This window comes from Tetrao urogallus (genome assembly GCF_951394365.1).
Source record: "Tetrao urogallus genome assembly, chromosome: 1".
NCBI lineage: Eukaryota > Metazoa > Chordata > Aves > Galliformes > Phasianidae > Tetrao > Tetrao urogallus.
Window position 1 is genome coordinate 92,778,541 of NC_136813.1, and position 19,135 is coordinate 92,797,675.

At 38.6% G+C, this 19,135-nt stretch overlaps 1 protein-coding gene across 1 annotated transcript; it reads right to left on the bottom strand.

The window, feature by feature from the left end:
* Window positions 1-276: 276 nt before the first annotated feature.
* Window positions 277-17,467, bottom strand: GABPA (GA binding protein transcription factor subunit alpha; the record flags this gene model as incomplete). Its single annotated transcript, XM_079549229.1, has 9 exons — window positions 277-505; window positions 3,738-3,930; window positions 4,872-5,012; window positions 6,041-6,097; window positions 6,880-7,074; window positions 13,041-13,286; window positions 14,445-14,529; window positions 15,060-15,204; window positions 17,391-17,467. 9 exons carry the CDS (start codon window positions 17,465-17,467, stop codon window positions 277-279), a joined length of 1,368 nt encoding a protein of 455 aa, XP_079405355.1.
* Between the last annotated feature and the right edge of the window lie 1,668 nt (window positions 17,468-19,135).

Consider the following 19,135-nt stretch of genomic DNA (forward strand, 5'->3'; position numbering starts at 1 on the left):
CAGAATGCTGACCAGTTCAACTTTTTCCACCAATTTCAGATTGTATATCATAAAGGCCCTGACTGAAAGTTGCAGAAGTTGTGGTGATCTCTTAACTTACACTGAAACATATGCTGCTAAAAGATCCAAATTTACACAAGTCCCAGTTCTTTGTAGAAAATCATGCATGGTATTGTATTGTGAAGAAAAAGAAGAAGCTTCCATTTCAGATAAAAGTAAAGCAACTTCTCTGGCTATATAGGAAAGGCCATGGGTTCCCATTTCAGGTCCTAGTGCTTAATTATCTTTCTCTGTTTGCAGGGATGCAGTAGCTAATGCTACTGCTGTAACTGGCTGTGCAATGCCATGAAGCTGCATCTTTGCTAGTTTCTTTTGTTCGCATTCTCTGACCAACCGATTCAGCTCTGCTGCACTGTATCCAATGAGAGTTTTCAAGTCACACACAAATTTGTAGACAAACCTCTTGCCTTGCACTTTGCATATCATGTCTCCATCATAATAGTATCTGTGGAAAAAAACACAAAAATAACAAAACCAACAAATTAAGTTTTCAGAATCTGTAACTTCCATACACATCCAGTCATTTACTTAAAGACAGTTGGATGCTGAAATAAGAATCTTTTCACATTAAGATTCTCATGTAATTTTATGTATCAAGATCAACTTTGAGTGTTTTCTTTCACAAGAAAGGGAAGAGAGTTGAAAGCTGCCCTTTGCACCCTGATATACTGAAGAGAAACAAAGCAGTAATTATTTTATAAACTGTATAAAGCACCAAGACCATCATTTCTAAGCTAGACCAGTTCAAAAACAGCTTGTGGTTGGAGAAGAGGGGATGGAAGTTTACATAGTGCTTAGCCTTGGTAAGAAGGTATTATCTCCCCCCTCATTATTGTCTCTTGCCTTCTTTGTTCATCTCTGCTTTTCTGAGATAAACAGTTTACGTTTGAAGCAGCCTCAAAATCAGCACTGTGGTTTTTACAGTACTGAACAGAATAGGAAGAAAAAAGATATTTCTCTTTCACCAGCAAGATCAATATAAGCAAAGTTAAAAATCTAATCATATCAGTCTAATCATATGTGGTAAGATACATGTTGAATACGTTTCTACGTATAGCATTTGCCTATTCAAAAACCACAAGCATAATTCTCTAAGTACCCATGCAGGTTTTATTAGCTATCACTAATATTAGAATGTTTTGAATCACCTGGAAACTTTGCTTCAGAACGATAGAGGAAATTAATACTTTTTTTTTCCAAGTCTTAGTTTGCTACAGGGTAATTAAACAGATGCTGATTGCAGAAAACTACTAAGTTATAGGAATAACAACAAGCTGCCCCTCCACTTTTCATGACAAAAACTGTTTTTCCCACAGCTGGGTGAAAGATCGAGCATGTTTCTCAATGATATCAGTTTCAGCACTAAGCAAAACTGATACAGTAATTTCAGTACACTGATAAACTAAACATATTACCATTTTTGTTTTAATAAAAGTTCAGCTTGGCAACAGTGTTTATCTCGGCAGTAAGCAAGTGAGAGGCATTAAAGATCCCTTCTGACATTCAAGTGTTAGAAAACATGTCAATTGCAAAATGGCAAGATTTTGAGGAATGTGATTTCTTTAATTCAGTAACTGAAATATAACTGTAAAACTTCTCTTATACTAATTTACAGAAACTACTGTTCAGACATCTGTTTAATATCATAGTAATAAGAACATTATTCCAGAGTTCTTCAGCTGCTTTTAAGACCTTCTTCTTATCAACAATGCTTGTTGATAAACCCCCCCAAAAATTAGCATCATTTATAAAATTTGATGTTTCTGTAAGTTTTCACATATACGTTCTATAAACACAGATACGTTCATAAACACAGATTCAGACAAACACACTGGAAACAGTGGAATGGTACTGCAGCCCTTCAAATCCTTTTTCCCCTTTGACCCAGGTGGACCCTATCTGCAGCCATCAGGTAAGTAAATCACCCCATGGTCAAAAAAGCCAAAACTCCTGCGGTAGCACCAGCTTCATATCCATGTATTTATTATATGGGTTTTCCTGGTCCTTCCAAGCCACTAAAGGGATATGGAAAACATTATCTGTACTCCCAACTCTATCCACTAATTGCTCCAAGTCCCCTGAAGTGCCTTTTGATAGCCCCCATGTTTCTCTCAGCAACTTCATTGCAGTCAGCCTGAACTATCAGTAGGGAATAACTGGAGGAAGAAACCAGGTCAGGAAGTCTTCTAGTCATTCTGTGACCCAGGCGCCAGGGGGGTAGCAAGCTTTCCTATGGGTAGAGACTGGCTCACATATTGGGCCCTCTGTTCTCTACAGAAGGGAACTGTCTAAGTCAATTAACCCTGCTTTCCTTCTTTGCAGAAACAGCCTTAAGGCTTAGAGTTGTCCTCCTTGCCCTAGACAACCTCCTGGGTGAACCTTCCACTGCATCCTCACTTACCTGTCCCTCAAGATTCTCAAACCTACTGCATAATGGCACCCGGGAAGAGATGGCATCAGGGGAACTTACCAGCTATGTTCCAGTACCTATAGAGAAATCTCTGGGAAAAGAAAAGCCACGTATGGTGGCACAAAACAGGGGAACAACAATTGGCATAAGATGGAATGGGAAGGGATCAAACTGGGTACGGGAACTTCCTCCCCTGGAGGACAGGCAAAGAGTGGGATGAGCTGCCCAGTGACATTGTATGGTTAAGCTGTGTATCTGTTGCCTGCCAATTTCTTCTGATGCCTCCTCTTCATGTAAATGACATAGTTGTCTTTACTTACTCCATGCCAATTTACGAGCTTATAAACTTCAGTCATCCTCAGTGTTAGCATTATTTCCTCAAAGAGGTAAACTTACAGAGAATTTGGTATTTTTTAAACAATGCTAGATGAGTTTACTTCCTTTTATGAAAAATAACATAGCCAAAAGTGGAAATGTTTACAAGTCCATCTTATATCTCAGACATCAACACAACTTTAAAACTATTTAAATATTTATTGCTTAATGCTGCAAATACCCTTCTTGAAAACCAACAGAAATAGCGTTCACTGTATCCAAAAAGAAAGTAAGAAATGCAATCCTAATGATTTAAGGCAACTTGGATGAATTCTCCCATGCTCCTAGAGACCAAATTAACTGGGGAAAAAAGTCTGAAATGGAGCTACTCGCATTCTTCCCCGCTCCCTCAACCATATCACCAACCATATGGAGATTCAATAACACAGATCTTTTTTACCAATGTCAAACTATAGAAGTTATGATGGAATGAAGAAAACCTGTAACCAATAACTACAGAAGAATGTTTGTCATAATATAAGAAGAACAGAAACAAGTAAATATAAAAGTCAGTAATGCAGAGTATTCAAACACTCCTGCAATTTTCCCCACTAACGAGTACTGTTTACAAATTGGTAGATGTATAAATGTTGAAGACGTGTCAAAAAAGAGAAATAAACGTAGGAAAGGCTAACTACAGAGATTATCTGTCTTGGTAGTGTTCAATAATCTTGGGGAAAAAAAAGAATTTGTATATGCTTAAGAAATTATCGCAGTAACTGCTATGAAGAGAAGACTAGTACAATCTAACAGGAAGGAGTAGCTTTACAGGAACTGTTTATCTCCTTACTGAAAAAAATCCCACAAAAACATTTAGGTCCTTTATTAAAACAGCTCAAAATGAAGTAGTCAAGAGTAAGTAAACATCTGACCAATTTCTGAAGTTTCTTACCTCAAGGCCCGACTAAGCTTTTCATAGTTCATTGTGGGTTTGTTTTTGCGCTGCCCCCATTTTTGTGCAACCAGTTCGGGTTGATTCAATTTAAACTCTCCTTCATCACCAACCCAAGAAATACAGTCCCGAGCATCTTTGTCAGTGAGGAGTTCTAGTAAAAACTGCCATAATTGGATCTGGCCATTGTTTCCTGCCAAAATAGGAACAAGATCCATTTCAAGTAGTCCTTCTTCATTTTCACACCGAAGCAAAAAATTTTCAACCAACAGATTAAAGCAAACCAACACAGAACATACAATGGAAACAGAGCCTGCATTTAGTTAATTTCATCTTCTCTACAACAAAAGAAATACTTTCCTGCAAAGTCCTTGTATCAATCTACGCAAAAAGAAACTCAGTAATATGAAAATTAAGACTTCCCATAAACTTGTTCCTAGAACTTAGGAACAAAATTATCTAACAACACAAATAATCACTTAAAGCACACATCTACTCTGAAATAGAACAGATTAAGCATTATTTGCTTATTCGTCTTCAGGCATAAATATATATATGCAATAGAGTATATGTATTTTTAATGATCACTTTTCACTGATTTTTTACATGTAATATTAGAAATGGGGAAGAAAGACCCACGTACCACAGTTTAAGTCAATATATCACCTTGCACATACAATCAATCAGTAAGATTTCTTTTTAACTCATCTGCAGTTAAATTACTAAATTCTCAATGAGATACAGAGAGTAGATGTAATTCTTAAGAGGGAAAAACAGTATTTTGCATTGATGTTAGATAACAAATTCTTGGCCTAAAAGCCCTGAATGACAATAATGGACTCTCACGCAGAGTTTCAAAAAAGGAAAATGTAAGGGTAAGGAGAATTAAGGATTTAAAACAGCAATTCACAGAAGTGGAGAATATTAAAGCAAAAATGACAGCATGAGTTAACCCAACCTGACAAGTTCGCATACGCTTGTGATGCATTTTCTAGACACAGTCCCTTTTTGTATCTATACGTATATTTTTCTAAAAACCTTGCAACCAGAGTGACAAAGACATGTCCTATAAAACTGTAATTCAACTTAATGAGTGTTTACTGCATTTGCATTTAAAAATGATGTAGACAATACCTGTTCTGTTCCCAGGGGAACTTCTGTCTTCCCCCGAGATCCTTGGAGCTCTCTGTACTTTAGCTGCCTTTGCACTGCTGTTTATTACTTTAATGGTGGTTGGGGTAGCAGGCTGTACGGATGCTGGAATAATGTGCACAGCTGTAAAGCAGAAAACATTGCAGAACATCAATTATAAATAGCTAGGTAGAGAAACATCAGACGCATAGACATATATTATTTACGGTCTATATGATAACAGCAAAAGCTAGGGTTGTGGTTTGTTTTTTTTAAACATTCACTAAAAAGATGCACACTGTTGAAATCACAACACTGAGGATTTAAAGCAGTTTTACCACTTCTATTAGAAAATGTGTTTTAAGACGTGTAGTAGAAATGGCACTTTGTAGATAAAGCATTAGCTTTAGTCTACTATTATGTGTTTTACATATTTACATAATAAAACTCATGCCTTTGATTTCATTTTTATGCCGTTCCCATGTGATTTACCTTAACTCTTCTCTACAGTCTGTGCAATCCTTCATGCCTGCTATTCAAACAGCAATGAAGACTGGAGGATTCGAATGTCCCATTCTAGGTGAATTTAACTAGACACAAACTCAGGATGCTGTACATGTCTATTTAACACATAAGCTGCTCACAAGTCCTCTGAAAATTCAATTTTAATAATTGATGTCACCGTACTACATCTAAAAGGAGTTTCTAAAATTTTTCTATTATTTTTCAAGCAAGTCCTCTCTTTCACACATGCCCTCACTTTTTTCTTTCTCAACAGTTTTTTGTTTTTGTTTTTGTTTTTTTTTAAATAAAAGAATTATAACTTACCCATTCATTAAAACAATACATAACACAAATTACCAAAACTTCAAAACTTACACCCTTGAGATCTTATTTCAATAGAGAGGAAAAATCTATCATCCAAAATGTATGTCTTGAAGTATGAAAGTTTCTAACTTACAACATCATTCAGCCAGTAAAGAGATACTGAGAAATCAAATGCTTCACTCTGAATGTTAGAAGACAGCCTCCTCTCATCAAAGAAAGCTAGTGTCTAGGTACAACAGTAAGAAAGTCACATTATAGCGCTGTACATCAAACATAGCACAGAATCAAGTGTCAAACTTGCAAGCAGTTAAGTGTATTAATTAACTTCTGGCAGAAATACTTACGCTGATCAATAGTAACAGTTGCTATTTCTCCAGAGTGTTCTTGGCTAGCCAACACATCTGCAGATCAGAAAGAAAGAGTTTTTACTCAAAACATTAGCTTCAAGCTTACCTTTATCATCATTTGAAAATCAAAACTTTTCATATTTCATAGAGGGGAAGAGCCCAACATTTTCCATCAGTTTGGAAAAAACACGCATAGCTCATGGTCTTGTGGGTATGCAGAAGCATTTGATGCTTTACCATTTATTTTTCAGAACTAAGTACGTTAATAGTGAATTTCTAGATGCCCTTTGCATTCTATATACCTTAAAGCCCTTAGGTATATAATGTAATGTGACATACAATGTAAAATGTGACAGAAGTAGTTTTTAGTCTGCCAGGTTATACGCAAGCATGGTAAGTCTGAAAGCATATTTATACACATAGAAATGCATCGCTTATCAGTCACGCTGTGCACAGTCTAAGGATTTAACTGCCTATGATTAATGCTCTTCAATTCTATGTGAGGCAGAGATGTACACTAAATAACTTGTTATCAATATTTAATTATAAAATTCTCAAATTCAGGAGACGCACAAACTAAAAATCTTAATTAAAAAAAAACACAAAGGATTTATCAATCCATACTTCTTCCATATTAGTTACGCAGTTTAATGAACAATGGGGAAGCTGCTTATCACGAGGACATGCTTATTAACGCCTGCTGTTATTTTGAGCTGATGCCCTCATTTTTAATGTTAATATTAAAGAGAGGAAAAACAGCTACTTTCAACTAATTTTAAGAATAAATAAGAGAAAAGGGGGAGTTAAGTGAAATCAGTTACAGAAAAATCTCATACACTTTCGAAGAAGTTCCAAGTGACTCCACAGAATCTCCCCACGTGGGACTCGCTGGAAGAAGTCTTCTTGAGTGAGACTGCAGAGTTCCCGCCCAGGAATGCTGAGTGCATTAAGGTCGATGTCTGACATGCTGAACTCCTTCATCACCCATACTACCCAGTGGAGCACTTGGTCTGTCGACCACTGCACAGGGTCTGGAAAACAAAGAAATGAAACTGCAATACATCCATCACAAACTGCAAGGCTCCTTCTCAGTGAGGTTACAGAGGTAATCCTCACTGTAACTTCAAAAAAATGAAATACAAGTGGCCACTGAGTGAGCCATGGGATTCAAAGAAGTGTAACCTAGAGATCATCAGACTCATAGAATGAACTCATAGAACTCATAGACTCAAGGTTGGAAAGGACATACAAGATCATCCAGTGCAACCGTCCTCCCATTACCATTGCTACCACAAGCACTAAACCATCTCTCGTAGCTCCTCATCCAGATGCCTCTTGAACACTGCCAGGGACGGTGACTCCACCATCTCCCTTGGGCAGCCATTCCAGTGCCTGACCACTCTCTGAGAGAAAAACTTCTTCCTTATGTCTAACCTAAACCTCCTCTGGTACAACTTGCAGCCATTTCCTTAGGTCCTGTTTGTTGCCTGGGAGAAGAGGCCAAACCCCTCTTCACCACAACCTCCTTTCAGGAAGCTGTAGAGTGCAATAAGGTCTCCTTTGAGCCTCCTCTTCTCCAGACTGAACAATCCCAGCTCCCTCAGCCACTCCTCATAATACTTGTGCTCCAGACCTCTCACCATTTCGTTGCCCTTCTCTGGACACGTTCCAGGGCCTCAATGTCTTTCTTGTAGTGAGGGGCTCAAAACTGAACACAGTACACAAGGTGTGGCCTCACCAGTGCTGAGTACAGGGGGATGATCACCTCCCTGCTCCTGCTGGCCACACTATTTCTAATGCAGGCCAGGATGCTGTTGGCCCTCTTGGCCACCTGGGCACACTGTGGGCTCATGGTCAGCAGCACCAACCAACACCACCAGGTCCCTTTCCTCTTCACAGTCATTTTTCTATACAACCTTTAAGGTTTTTTGGTGTTTGTTTTTTATTTTTTAAAGCCTGTTTCTAGGCCAGTCATTGTTTATACTCAAGATTCAATGACAGTATGCTCTCAATTATGCATTTATTTTAAGATAAGTTATTGTATAACATCAAGGAGAGGCATGGTGACTCAATTTGACTAGATGGAAAGATGGACTTCTCTTAAAATGCCAATGAAAAGGTATTTGTTTGGCAGGAAAGGGCAGAAGAGGGATTTTCCTTAGGAAAAAAGTCTTTCACATCCCAACTGTCCACAACACTTCTCAATACACAAAATCATTTTTTCTTTTTTTCCATTGTACTTCAGCGAGCATCTCTCACACCAGGATGCTCTCCTGCTAATACACTGATCAGTGTGCAATAATGCTGAAATATTAAATTCTGCATTCATTCACCATTATCCCAGTTTCTAAAAATGTTTAAAATCACAGTTGTGCTGAGTTTGGCTGGGATGAAATTAAATTTCTCCACAACAGCCTGTGCGTTGCTACGTTTTAGATCTGCAATCAATTTATTGCAGGATGAATCTCTGCCTCATGACAGGCCTAGCTGCCTCCCCCCATCCCACCCCCTCCATAGGAAGCCAGCAGAGAAGTGAGGAAGAGGAGCTGCTGCTCAATTAAGAAACAAAAAACAAACAAAAAAAACCAAGTTGACTACTTTGAATACCTGATCTACATCCATAAACTCACCTGTCAAGTGGAAAGCCAAGGAGTGATCAACAAGACTTGCTCACTATTTAACAGCCCCATATAGCCAGCACGAAAAGCCAATGGAGAATGGAGGCTGGCAGTGGACAATCATGGCCTGAATGAAGTTCACTACTATTGAGTGTTGCTGTACCTGTGCAAGAACTTCAATATGAACTCGAATCAAAGGCAGCCAGGTGGTAAACCACAACTGACGTTGCCAATACACTCTTTTCCATCCATTTAGCAGCAGAGTGCAGGCCACAGTTTACCTTTACTTCAGGGAGCATTCAGTACACTTGGAACTGTTTGCCCCAGGGGTGGAAACACAGCCCAATCATCTGCCATTGGCTATTCCGGACCACACAGGAACAGAGTGGAGTTCTTGAGCACCTGCAGTACATTGATGACATTATCACGTGGGGCAAAACAGCAAAATTTTCAAGAAAGGGAAGAAAATAATAGCAAAACTAGCTTGCAGAAGGATTTGTATTAAGTGAAGTAATGTCAAGGGACCTGCACAGGAAATCCAGTTCCTAGGAATAAAATGGCAAGACAGACATTTTCACATCCCAGTGGATGCATCAACAAAATCAAAGTTACGTCCCTGCCAACCAGTAAGAAGGAAACAATCTTTCCTAGGTGTTGTGGGTTTCTGTAGAATGCATATCCCCAATTATAAGCTCAATGTAAGCCCTCTATCAAGTGACACAGAAGAAGAACGATTTTGCACCTGAACAACAATAAGCTTTTGAACAAAGTAAACAGGAGACAGCCTGTGCAGGAGTCCTGGAACCAGTCCAGACAGGACACAGTGAAAAAAAAACTTGCTCTACACTGCAACTGGGGAGAAGGGCCCCATCTGCAGCCTCTGGCAAAGGACACCAGAGGAGACCAAAGGTCGATCCCTTTGGTTTTGGAGACCAGGATACAGAGGATGTGAAGAGTGCTACACTCCAACTGAAAAAAATATATTAGTAGCACATATTGTACATAGCAGTTGTACCAATTCAGACAGTTCACTGCATGATGTTATGATATAGTTACGGAAAAAATATATTTGAGTGTCATCATTTAAGTGTGTGATAATGTAGAAATATTAAATTCTACATTCACTCAACATTATCCCAGTTTCTAACGTATTTAAAATCACAGTTGTACTCAGTTTGCCTGGGATGGAATTAATTTTCTCCACAGCAGTCTGTGTGTTGCTGTGTTTTAGATTTGCAACCAAGTTAAGTGTTGACAACAGATTGACATTTTAGCAACTGCTAAGCAGAACTTACAGTGCATTGAGGCCTTTTCTCTGTCTCACTCAGCTTCCCAATGAGTAGGTATGGGTGAGCAACTGACTGGTAAAGGACACAGCTAGGACAGCTGACTCCAACAGTTCCAGATCACTGGCCTGAGGCTAATTGTGTGAGGTTCAACAGAGACCGAGTGCTGGGTCCTGAGTTTCAATCACACAACCCCACAAAAACTACAGGCTTGGGGCAGAGTGGATGGAAATCTGTGCAGAAGAAAAGAATCTGGAGTTATTAGCTGACAGCCAGCTGAACATGAATCAGTATTGTGCCCAGATGGCCAACAGCACCCTGGCTTGTATCAGAAAAAGAATAACCAGCAAGTGTAGGGAGGTGATCACACCTCCGTATCCAGCACTGGTGAGGTCACACCTTCAGCACTGTGTTCTGCTCTGGGTCCCTCATTAAAGAAAGACATTGAGGCCCTGGAGTGCAACCAGAAGAGGACAAGAAAGCTGGTAATGTGTCTGAGGAGTAGCTGAGGGAGCTGGAACCATTCAGTCTGGCAAAGAAGAGGCTCTGGGGAGACCTCATAGCTCACTACAACCATCTGAGAGAAGGTTGTGGAGAGGTGGGGGTTGTCTCTTCTCCCAGGTAACTGTGATATGATAGGAGGCCTCAAGAGGCACAGGTTGGACGTTAGGAAAAAATTTCTTCTCTTTCAGAAAGAGTGGCAAGGCATTGGAACAGGCTGCCCAGGGAAGAGGGGTCACTGTTCCTGGAGATGTTCAAGAAGTGTGTGGATGTGGGACTGAGAGACATGGTTAGTGGGAATGGTGGTTAGACTAGGTGATCTTAGTGGTCTTTCACAACCTTATAGTTTCCATGAACAGACTATTTTTAAATTATACGCTAACCAAAATTTTAAAAAGCAAAAAAAAAAAAAAAAAACAACCCAAAGCTTTCTAAGTTTATAAATATTAACTAGGAGCAATAATTTCTATTTCGCTTAATAAAAGACAGTAAGTAACATTGCATCATTTCTCATCAACGCTACCAAAAGCCATGTAGTGTAATCCTCTGGGAAAAGCCACATCAAAAGGATCTTACCTTTAGAATCTTATAATAAATCACAATTAAATACCAAAAAAGTCTGCTAATTTGTTCCCTTTGAACATGATTGCAGGGCAACACAAATCATTATTTTTCCCTGACCAGGTTCCATTGTTTTCAGGGTTTCTATAACTCCCTTTCTGGCTTTGTTTCTCATTCCAATGAATACTTTCATTCTTCCTAGGAACCCTTACTACAGCACTAAACTTCTGGATTTCATTAGCAGAAATACCTTTAACAGCTGAGAAATTGCAGTTTCTGGCAAAGCCCACCAAAACATATCACAAAGGGAAAGCCACAACATTTTGAAGGTCTGCTAAAAGCTAATTTTTCCATCTGCAGCAAAACAGAGAAGCCCATCAGGGTAAAGACATCCTTCCAGGTGGTGATTTTCTACTGATTGGACTTGACTTTTGACACCAACACACCAGGTCTTTTAAAAACATCCAGGAAATAATTTAAATGAGTAATTTCAGAGAACTTCACAGAACCAAATCTCACAACTCTCTAAAGGAAATTTGCCTCTTTTTCCTTTTTTTTTTTTGATATACATAACTAGAAATATTTGAAAAGGTTTTATTGGGGACTCGGTAAGAACTTTAACATTCTCAGAAAATTTGGACAATATATCATATCAGAATATCTGACATACTATATCAGAAATGTACAGTGCCTCATTTCAAGTATCTACACTGGGAACTAAACATAGGCAAATAAACACTAATATTCTTGGACTAGATGGTCCTGTAGGTCCTTTTCAACCTTGTGATTCTTAATACAAAGATTTCTGCTGTAGTAAACTAGTAGATCTTCCTGGAAAATCTGCGCTACCATGACACAGAAGACATTCAACTTCCACAGCCACAGCTGTGGGTCTTAAGGTTTTACTTAAAGCAACAGAACTATTCAAACTTAGTAGCAACATTATTCAGCATCATAATAATGTGGTTTTAAATAACTGTTTATTTTTTTCCAGCATCCTCATGGGAGAGCATGCTGAAAGATGTCTGCTCTGATAATGCATTCTATCTTCGCAAACATTCTGCATCAAATCCTTGACTACCAACAGACAGAGCATGATAAAAGCTGTTTTGGAAATATTTGCCAATGAGAACAATTAAAAGGCATCAAAAGACCACTGCTTTAGTTATCAAAAATATGTTTGAATACTGGCAAGATACTACAAAGACATGTAACTACACTGGGATTTTTAAGCACTTCAAACTTCCCTTTCCGAATACCCTCTCGTTCTGCAGTTATGCTTACAGAGCACAGCCTCATATACTGAACATGCCTCAACAGTACATCTTATTCAGCCAGTCAGAACATGCAGCTCAGCCAGATAATCTCCAGAGCATGATAAAGGTCAAAAAACCTACAGTTTCAGGTCAATCCTCTGCAGGCATTCAGAGGTGTTTTTTCTAAAGTAAGAATAAACTAGCAACCTGCTCAATATCAACTCAGTATTAATTCAGAAGAGGTGATGATTTACAGAATCTTTATATCCATCTCTGAATTTTCCTTCTCCCTCATTATGCTGAAGCCAAGCATGGCTTTCCATGCAAAATCTGAGTTTACAATATACTTATTATGCTGCAACTCATGAAACAATTAGTTTTGGTACATTCAGAAGCAAACCCCCACCAAGTACTGAGTATAATTCAATTTCAGATATATGAAAAGAGCTTTATCATTAACAAACGCATTTTTATGGAGGAGGAAGAAAACCGCTTTGTAAAAACTCACTGTAAAAGAAGTACTAGAACAAAAAGCATCATTTTAATAGAAATATTAGAAGCACTGATTCTACTCATCTCTGCATAAGACAAGGCTAAATAAATCTGCATTGCACTGATCTGTAACGTGCCTATGAGCTACCAGAGCACTTGAATTGCAGAACCCAAGTTAATTATCATTTATGAAAAACAGGCCTCCTGCCCTCAAACAAACAGAAGAACCAACCCCCAGCTCCCTAACCCAACACATGCACAATTTACCATCAGATATTATTACCATAGGGTATGCCTAGGCGCTCCTGCTCCTTTCTGTAGTCTTCCAACGCTGCAGCCCATCGTGTCACCTGTTCAGAGGTCTCATCTGAAATGGTTGTAATGTGTTTTGTTCCATCTAAGGTTATCACTTGAGCTTCCTCAACAAGGTGAGCTTCAGCCTCTGCATGATGAGCATCTGGATCAATTACTACCTCCACAGTTTCCACAGGCTTCACGATTTCAAGGATATTTAACTTGGGGTCTGTCCCTAGGTACACATCAAATGAAGAAAAATTAAGGATAATTTTTTAGTACGTGTTAGCATATTTTGGAAAGAAGCATTATACAAAAGAACCGTCACAGAATTTCTGAAGGTGTCCTTAAATGAGAACTACCTCAGTAAAAGCGAATACAAATTTGTCCCACTTTCTTTTCCCAGTGTTGCAGTTTCATATTCTGTCACACACCAAAATATTTGTTCTTTAAGAAATATACTGGGGAAAACAAAAACAAACAAACAAGCCATAAGCACCTGCTGCCTTCTTCCAATCAAGACAGATTACTTCCAATGTTTACAGTTTTCCCCCACTGTCTCTCAAGTTTACACAGGAGCAAACCTTTTCTCCCACTGCAGAAAACAGTGCGTTTAACAGCAAGTCGAAACAAGACTAAAAAAGTTCAGATTTTCAGCTTTATCAATCTTTTTGGTTGTTTTAATTCTGTCACGATTACTGTCAGGATGTAAGGTACTACACCACGGAGTAGGAAGATACGCCTTCATTTTGCAATGTGAAATTAAGTGGAAACAGTTTTTTTTGACAACTAGTAAATTGCTGAGGATTCAACAAGGGGAAAACCATCCTATCTGATACCTCAAACACGGACTGTGCATCAGCAAACATTACCAACTTGGTTAATGCTCCATCTCAGCAGTACTCAACTCAGAGCTCTTCAGAGAAAACAGCTGATAGTGATCCCAGCCCTTCATATTCATTTTCAATTAACAACTTCTACTCTCATAATCTAGTAATACACAAAACACACAAACAATCTTCACAGAGATGGAACTGTCACTCATCTAGACAAAAATCTTTTGCCTGCTTTAATACTTGACCTGGTATGATTAACTACTCACCCTTAACAAAAGCTTCATAGTCCAGGTAACTCTCACTATTTGATCCAGATTTTTTTTTTTCCCCACTTTAAAATTGATATGAAGTTTCACAAGACATTTTGCATAGCTTTTGTCAGTTTACGACAATTGTTTTAATTGGTACTACATATAACCACAGTAAACAGTGAAAAAATACATCCTGAAATTATATGACCACCCATTTACAGCTAGAAAGAGAAGAGTATTGGGTTTGTTCACAAGCACTCATATAATATCAGATGGCCCACAGAGCAGACAAATATAACTGCTTACCTTGCCTAGATACTACTTGTACACTGAGTTGCACTGTTCCATCTGTTTTCACTCCTTGATCAAAAAGGCTTCGATCTGGGTCCAGCTTGATAAAAGCAAAAGTATTAAAAAATAATAAAGAATGAAAATACATATTAGTCACAAAGTTATAACAACAGTTATACTAATGTATTGAGATGCCCGCAGAAACATGTGGGAGGGGAATTTTCTCAAATATTGTGTTACCTATGCATCTGAATACCATAAAAATATTTCTGCTTTATTCAAACACAAAACAAGATCAGACTCTCAGAAGATTCTCAGATAGCAACAAACGATATGGGCTACCTCATGAGTTTTTGCTTAGACAGTACTGTCATTACACTCAATCTTCTTTCACCCGTGGTTGGGTAAGGGGAGTGTCACCCTCCAACAAACCGTAACATCTCAGGCTTTTTTATTCATTCATACAGAATCTATGTGCACACATTAAATGTTTTTATGATAAGGAAGTTGATGTAAAATTAAACTCCATCAACATATAAAATAAAGCAGGAAATTTCATGATGAAAGAAAGAGATGAAGTATAATGCCTCTCTGGTAAGAGTTTAAATCTTCTATAACCTTGCAGTTTACCTGGATATCTTGCAGACAAATTTCATGTGCATCCAAGGAACACAGCAGTCTGGGTTCCAGTAATTTCTTAAGATTTCCAATTGGTTCATTGATGTCAATAGCTTGATTCACAAATTCTGCTGTGGTGTAGGTTTGCTCAACAATGCTTTAAGTACCAAATGAACACAATAAATCATTACCCATATGTTAGTACAGCTCGCACAATACAGCGGTTATAGAACAGATTTTTTAAAAGTTAGAAATAAGTTACATAAAAAACCATATATGAAATCTTAATGCCATTCAGATAAATTACTTGGGTACAGTACCAAATTCCATCCTGATGATTTTACAGCTAACTTTCTTCTAAGCTGTATCACAATTCAAAAGATAAGCTACATATCAATATTATTTTCAGACCTGAGTTCTCAATATATGAAGTTACGATCAGCTTATTACATACCGTTAACCTTCACACTGAGTAAACTAATTCTGTCTGCCTTGCATGCAGCGTGTTTAAAAGATTCACGTTAAAAGTCAAATACGAAAATTTAACACGTGGGGTACAAAGAAGGAAAAAAAAAATCCCCACTTCTACAGATTAAACGTCCATGTCCTGAAACTAATCAGCATAACGATAAACCTAACACATAAAAGAGACAACCAGAAAGAACTGCAGCAATGCATAACCTCGAAAGACAGTCAGTCACATATCTGGGTTGTCCTATTGCACTATTAGCATGGGCATTCAGAAATATCAGTTTAAACAGAGGAAATCAGAAAGTAAAAGGATGCAGTTCAAAAGTATTAAAAATTATACGAGGAGCTCGGAATAAGGAGAAACTAATAATTGGTTTTCAAATAGTTCTTCAAACAAGTTCTTAAAAGACCAGGTCACCTACTAACCTAGGCTATTTTTTCCCATGCTTTGATATTTTCAAAAACAGCTGTGAATATTAGGAAAGAAGCTTTAGGAACTAAAAACTAGGTTGAGATAACTACGGCAAAGTAGACTTCTGTATCTGCAGTTTTATTGGCCTCATCAATAATACAATCACAATATACAGATTTTAATCTCTGATTTTTTAAAAATTGGCCCTAGATAACATGGAATGCAATAGACTGGAGAAACTAAAGGCTCATTTCAGTTAAAGAAGAATATGCTAAATCTGAAACATCTGCAACAAGCACACATAGAAATATTCCTACAGACAGAAAAGTAAAGAAAAAGTTACTGTAAGTACTGTAGAAATAAAAAAATAAAACGTGAGGAGATTTAACCACAATTGAATAGTGTGATATACTAGTGTCACACACTGGAAAGCAGCCCTATGAAAAAGGAGCCTGAGGGTTGTGTTGGAGTCAAGTTGAATTTGAGTCAGCAGTGTGCCCTGGCAACTCAAAGATCCAACCACATCCTGGGGTGCACTAGGCCCAGCACTGCCAGCCAGGCACGGGAAGGAGCTGTCCTGCTCTGCTCTGTGCTTTGCAGCCTCTCCTTGAGCACTGTGGGCAACTTTAGGTGTCACAATGTAAGGAGGGCATAAAAGTATCAGAGCGCCCAGAAGAGGGCAATGAAGATGGTAAAGGGACAGGAGTGAAAGAGCAGCTGAGGCTCCTCGATGTCTCCAGTGCAGAGCAGAAGAGCTGAGGGGAGGCCTGATGGCAGCTGCAGCTCCTCACAGGAGCAGAGTGGCAGCGCTGAGCTCTGCTCTGTGTGACAGCAACAGGGCCCGAGGGAACAGCATGGAGCTGCGTCAGGGGAGGGCAGCTGGGGGTCAGGGAAAGGGGCTGTGGGCACGGCCCCGAACCTACAGTGCTCTCAGCCACACTGTTTGAATTTCACATGGTTCTGTGTGGAGCCCAGAGTTGGACTCAGTGCTCTTTGCAGGTTCCTTCCAAATTGGGATATTCTATGACAGCACTACACTGGTTTCCAATAGCAGCTATAGTTCCATTAAAAAAACAAACAAACAAACAAACAAAAAAACCCAACAACCACTTAATTAGATGAACAGAAAAACTAAAGAGAGCACGGGCAAAATGAGGACTTTTATAACCATAAGAAAAGCCAAAAAATCTGTAGAATCAAGCAAGCAAGCAAGCACGGGAGCACAGAGATGGCAGTGATCCAGTTACTTCTACCACTTTAAAGTTACTACTTTCACCTAGCTAGAAAACACTTGCATTTATTTCATAATCATAGTCATCTCTGAAGCATTACACAATAACTAATAATAAACCTGGGTAACTGAACTTAGTGTGTGCAGTCACAGCTCTGAAATCAGTAAAACAAACAAAACATAAATAAATCAGAGTCTAATGATTCTCAAAAGCAAAGACAGTACATACCTTTCTTCAGTACATTCCTGTTTCTCATTTCCATCAATTTCTATTTCTATCAACTCCTCTGCTTCTCTCTTAGTCATGGCTGAAATGTCTTAAGAACAGAGCTAGGAACAAAGACGAATTCTTTTTGTAAGTCACAGATGAACAAAACAGGCTGATTGTTTGCATCCTATCAAACTTTTTTTAAACCAAATACCTAGATAGTTGTTTAAAGAAAAAGGGAAAACCAAAACCTAATGTAGATTTCACAAAATAGAGGACAATACCTGTTGACAAAGAAGTGTTATGCAGGGCAAATTTGGAACTCCAAACAGAAACAAACACTGAGGCCAAAGTCTTGTTTTCTTGCATACATCTCCACTTACTGACTGCTTTTGGAATAGACTAACTAAAACTTCTCATGGCTGATTTCAAACAACTTCCTACAGTTCTCAGAAAATTAATGCATATTTTGCCATCTAGATTTAGCTATGCATTTACCTTCTTCTGCACGAGAGAAGAGGCTAGAAAGGTTTCCATCCTAGATTCTTTCTTTCTCAGGTTCTAAACTAAACCCATACCAACTACTAGTAAGGAGTTTTCATTTTATCAAAATGAATAATAAACAAGTCATACAGCTTTTAGAGAAATTGTTTAAAGAAATTTATGCTGTTCATCACACCACATCCTTCAAAAATTTATGTGAAATTAGTTGTGCTACCAGAAGAAATCATGCACTGTATCTGACGTCAATCAGTGAGAAGCCACCAGGGTTGGATAGGAATTAAACAGCACCTCATTAATATCTCACCACCAGAACCTGCTCCATTCTCATCAGACCTAGCCCCATGAAACTCTCCTAGCTGCAGGGGATGGCTATGCTGAACTGCCAGTCCAAGGAGTCCAACTAATCTCACATATCGTCTTCACACTACATGGGGAACACTTCTGAAGGGAAAAGTTTAATTAAGTCTCTGGAAGAACTGATGTCTGCACTGCTACAAGTGATCTGGTTGACTATTAGGACTTCTAGAAATTAAGGATTGAGTAAATAAATGATTTATGAAAGAAAATACTCAATATTGGTAAATGCAAAATGACACACAGTGCGTAAACATTACAGTAACACAGTAACTGGAACTAGAATAGTTCCAGAAATTGCAAAGAATAAGGCAATATATTTTGGTGTTTCTGTGGGCTGGAGTCCAAATTGGCAGCTGGACTGGCACTGTTCATTCCCTCTCCTAAGTGCTTTGCCTTCTTACCATTACACAGCTGCATCTCATTGACTACATTACGCTTTTAAATACCCTGGGGAGGCAGAGGAGGAGGGCAAAGTGCAGGCACAGAAAGGGGAAGAAAGATGGTTTCCACCAAGCACAAACACAAGAAAAAGAGGTGAGCAGAGTGGGAAGAGGAAGAATAACATGACCAAAATGCGTGAAGTCAGTAACGCTTTGAGGAAGACTAATGGAGAAAATTAGTCATGTGTTGTTACACTAAAATAGAGACTCCTGATAATATTAAGAAGCAGCATGCTTCAAACAAAACAAAGGTTTCAGACAACGTCCAATGAAATTTGCTGCTACAGGATTGCTCCAAGACTGGAAGTGCGCATATGTTCAGATGAGACAAAACAAATTCACGCAGAGCAGCTCACTGGGGCTATTTACTACAGAGATTGGGGACTGTCATGTCAAGAATCAGACACAGATTCTCTGGAAGAAAGAAGCCTGGTTAGACATCTGGGATGTCAGCTGTCTATCATC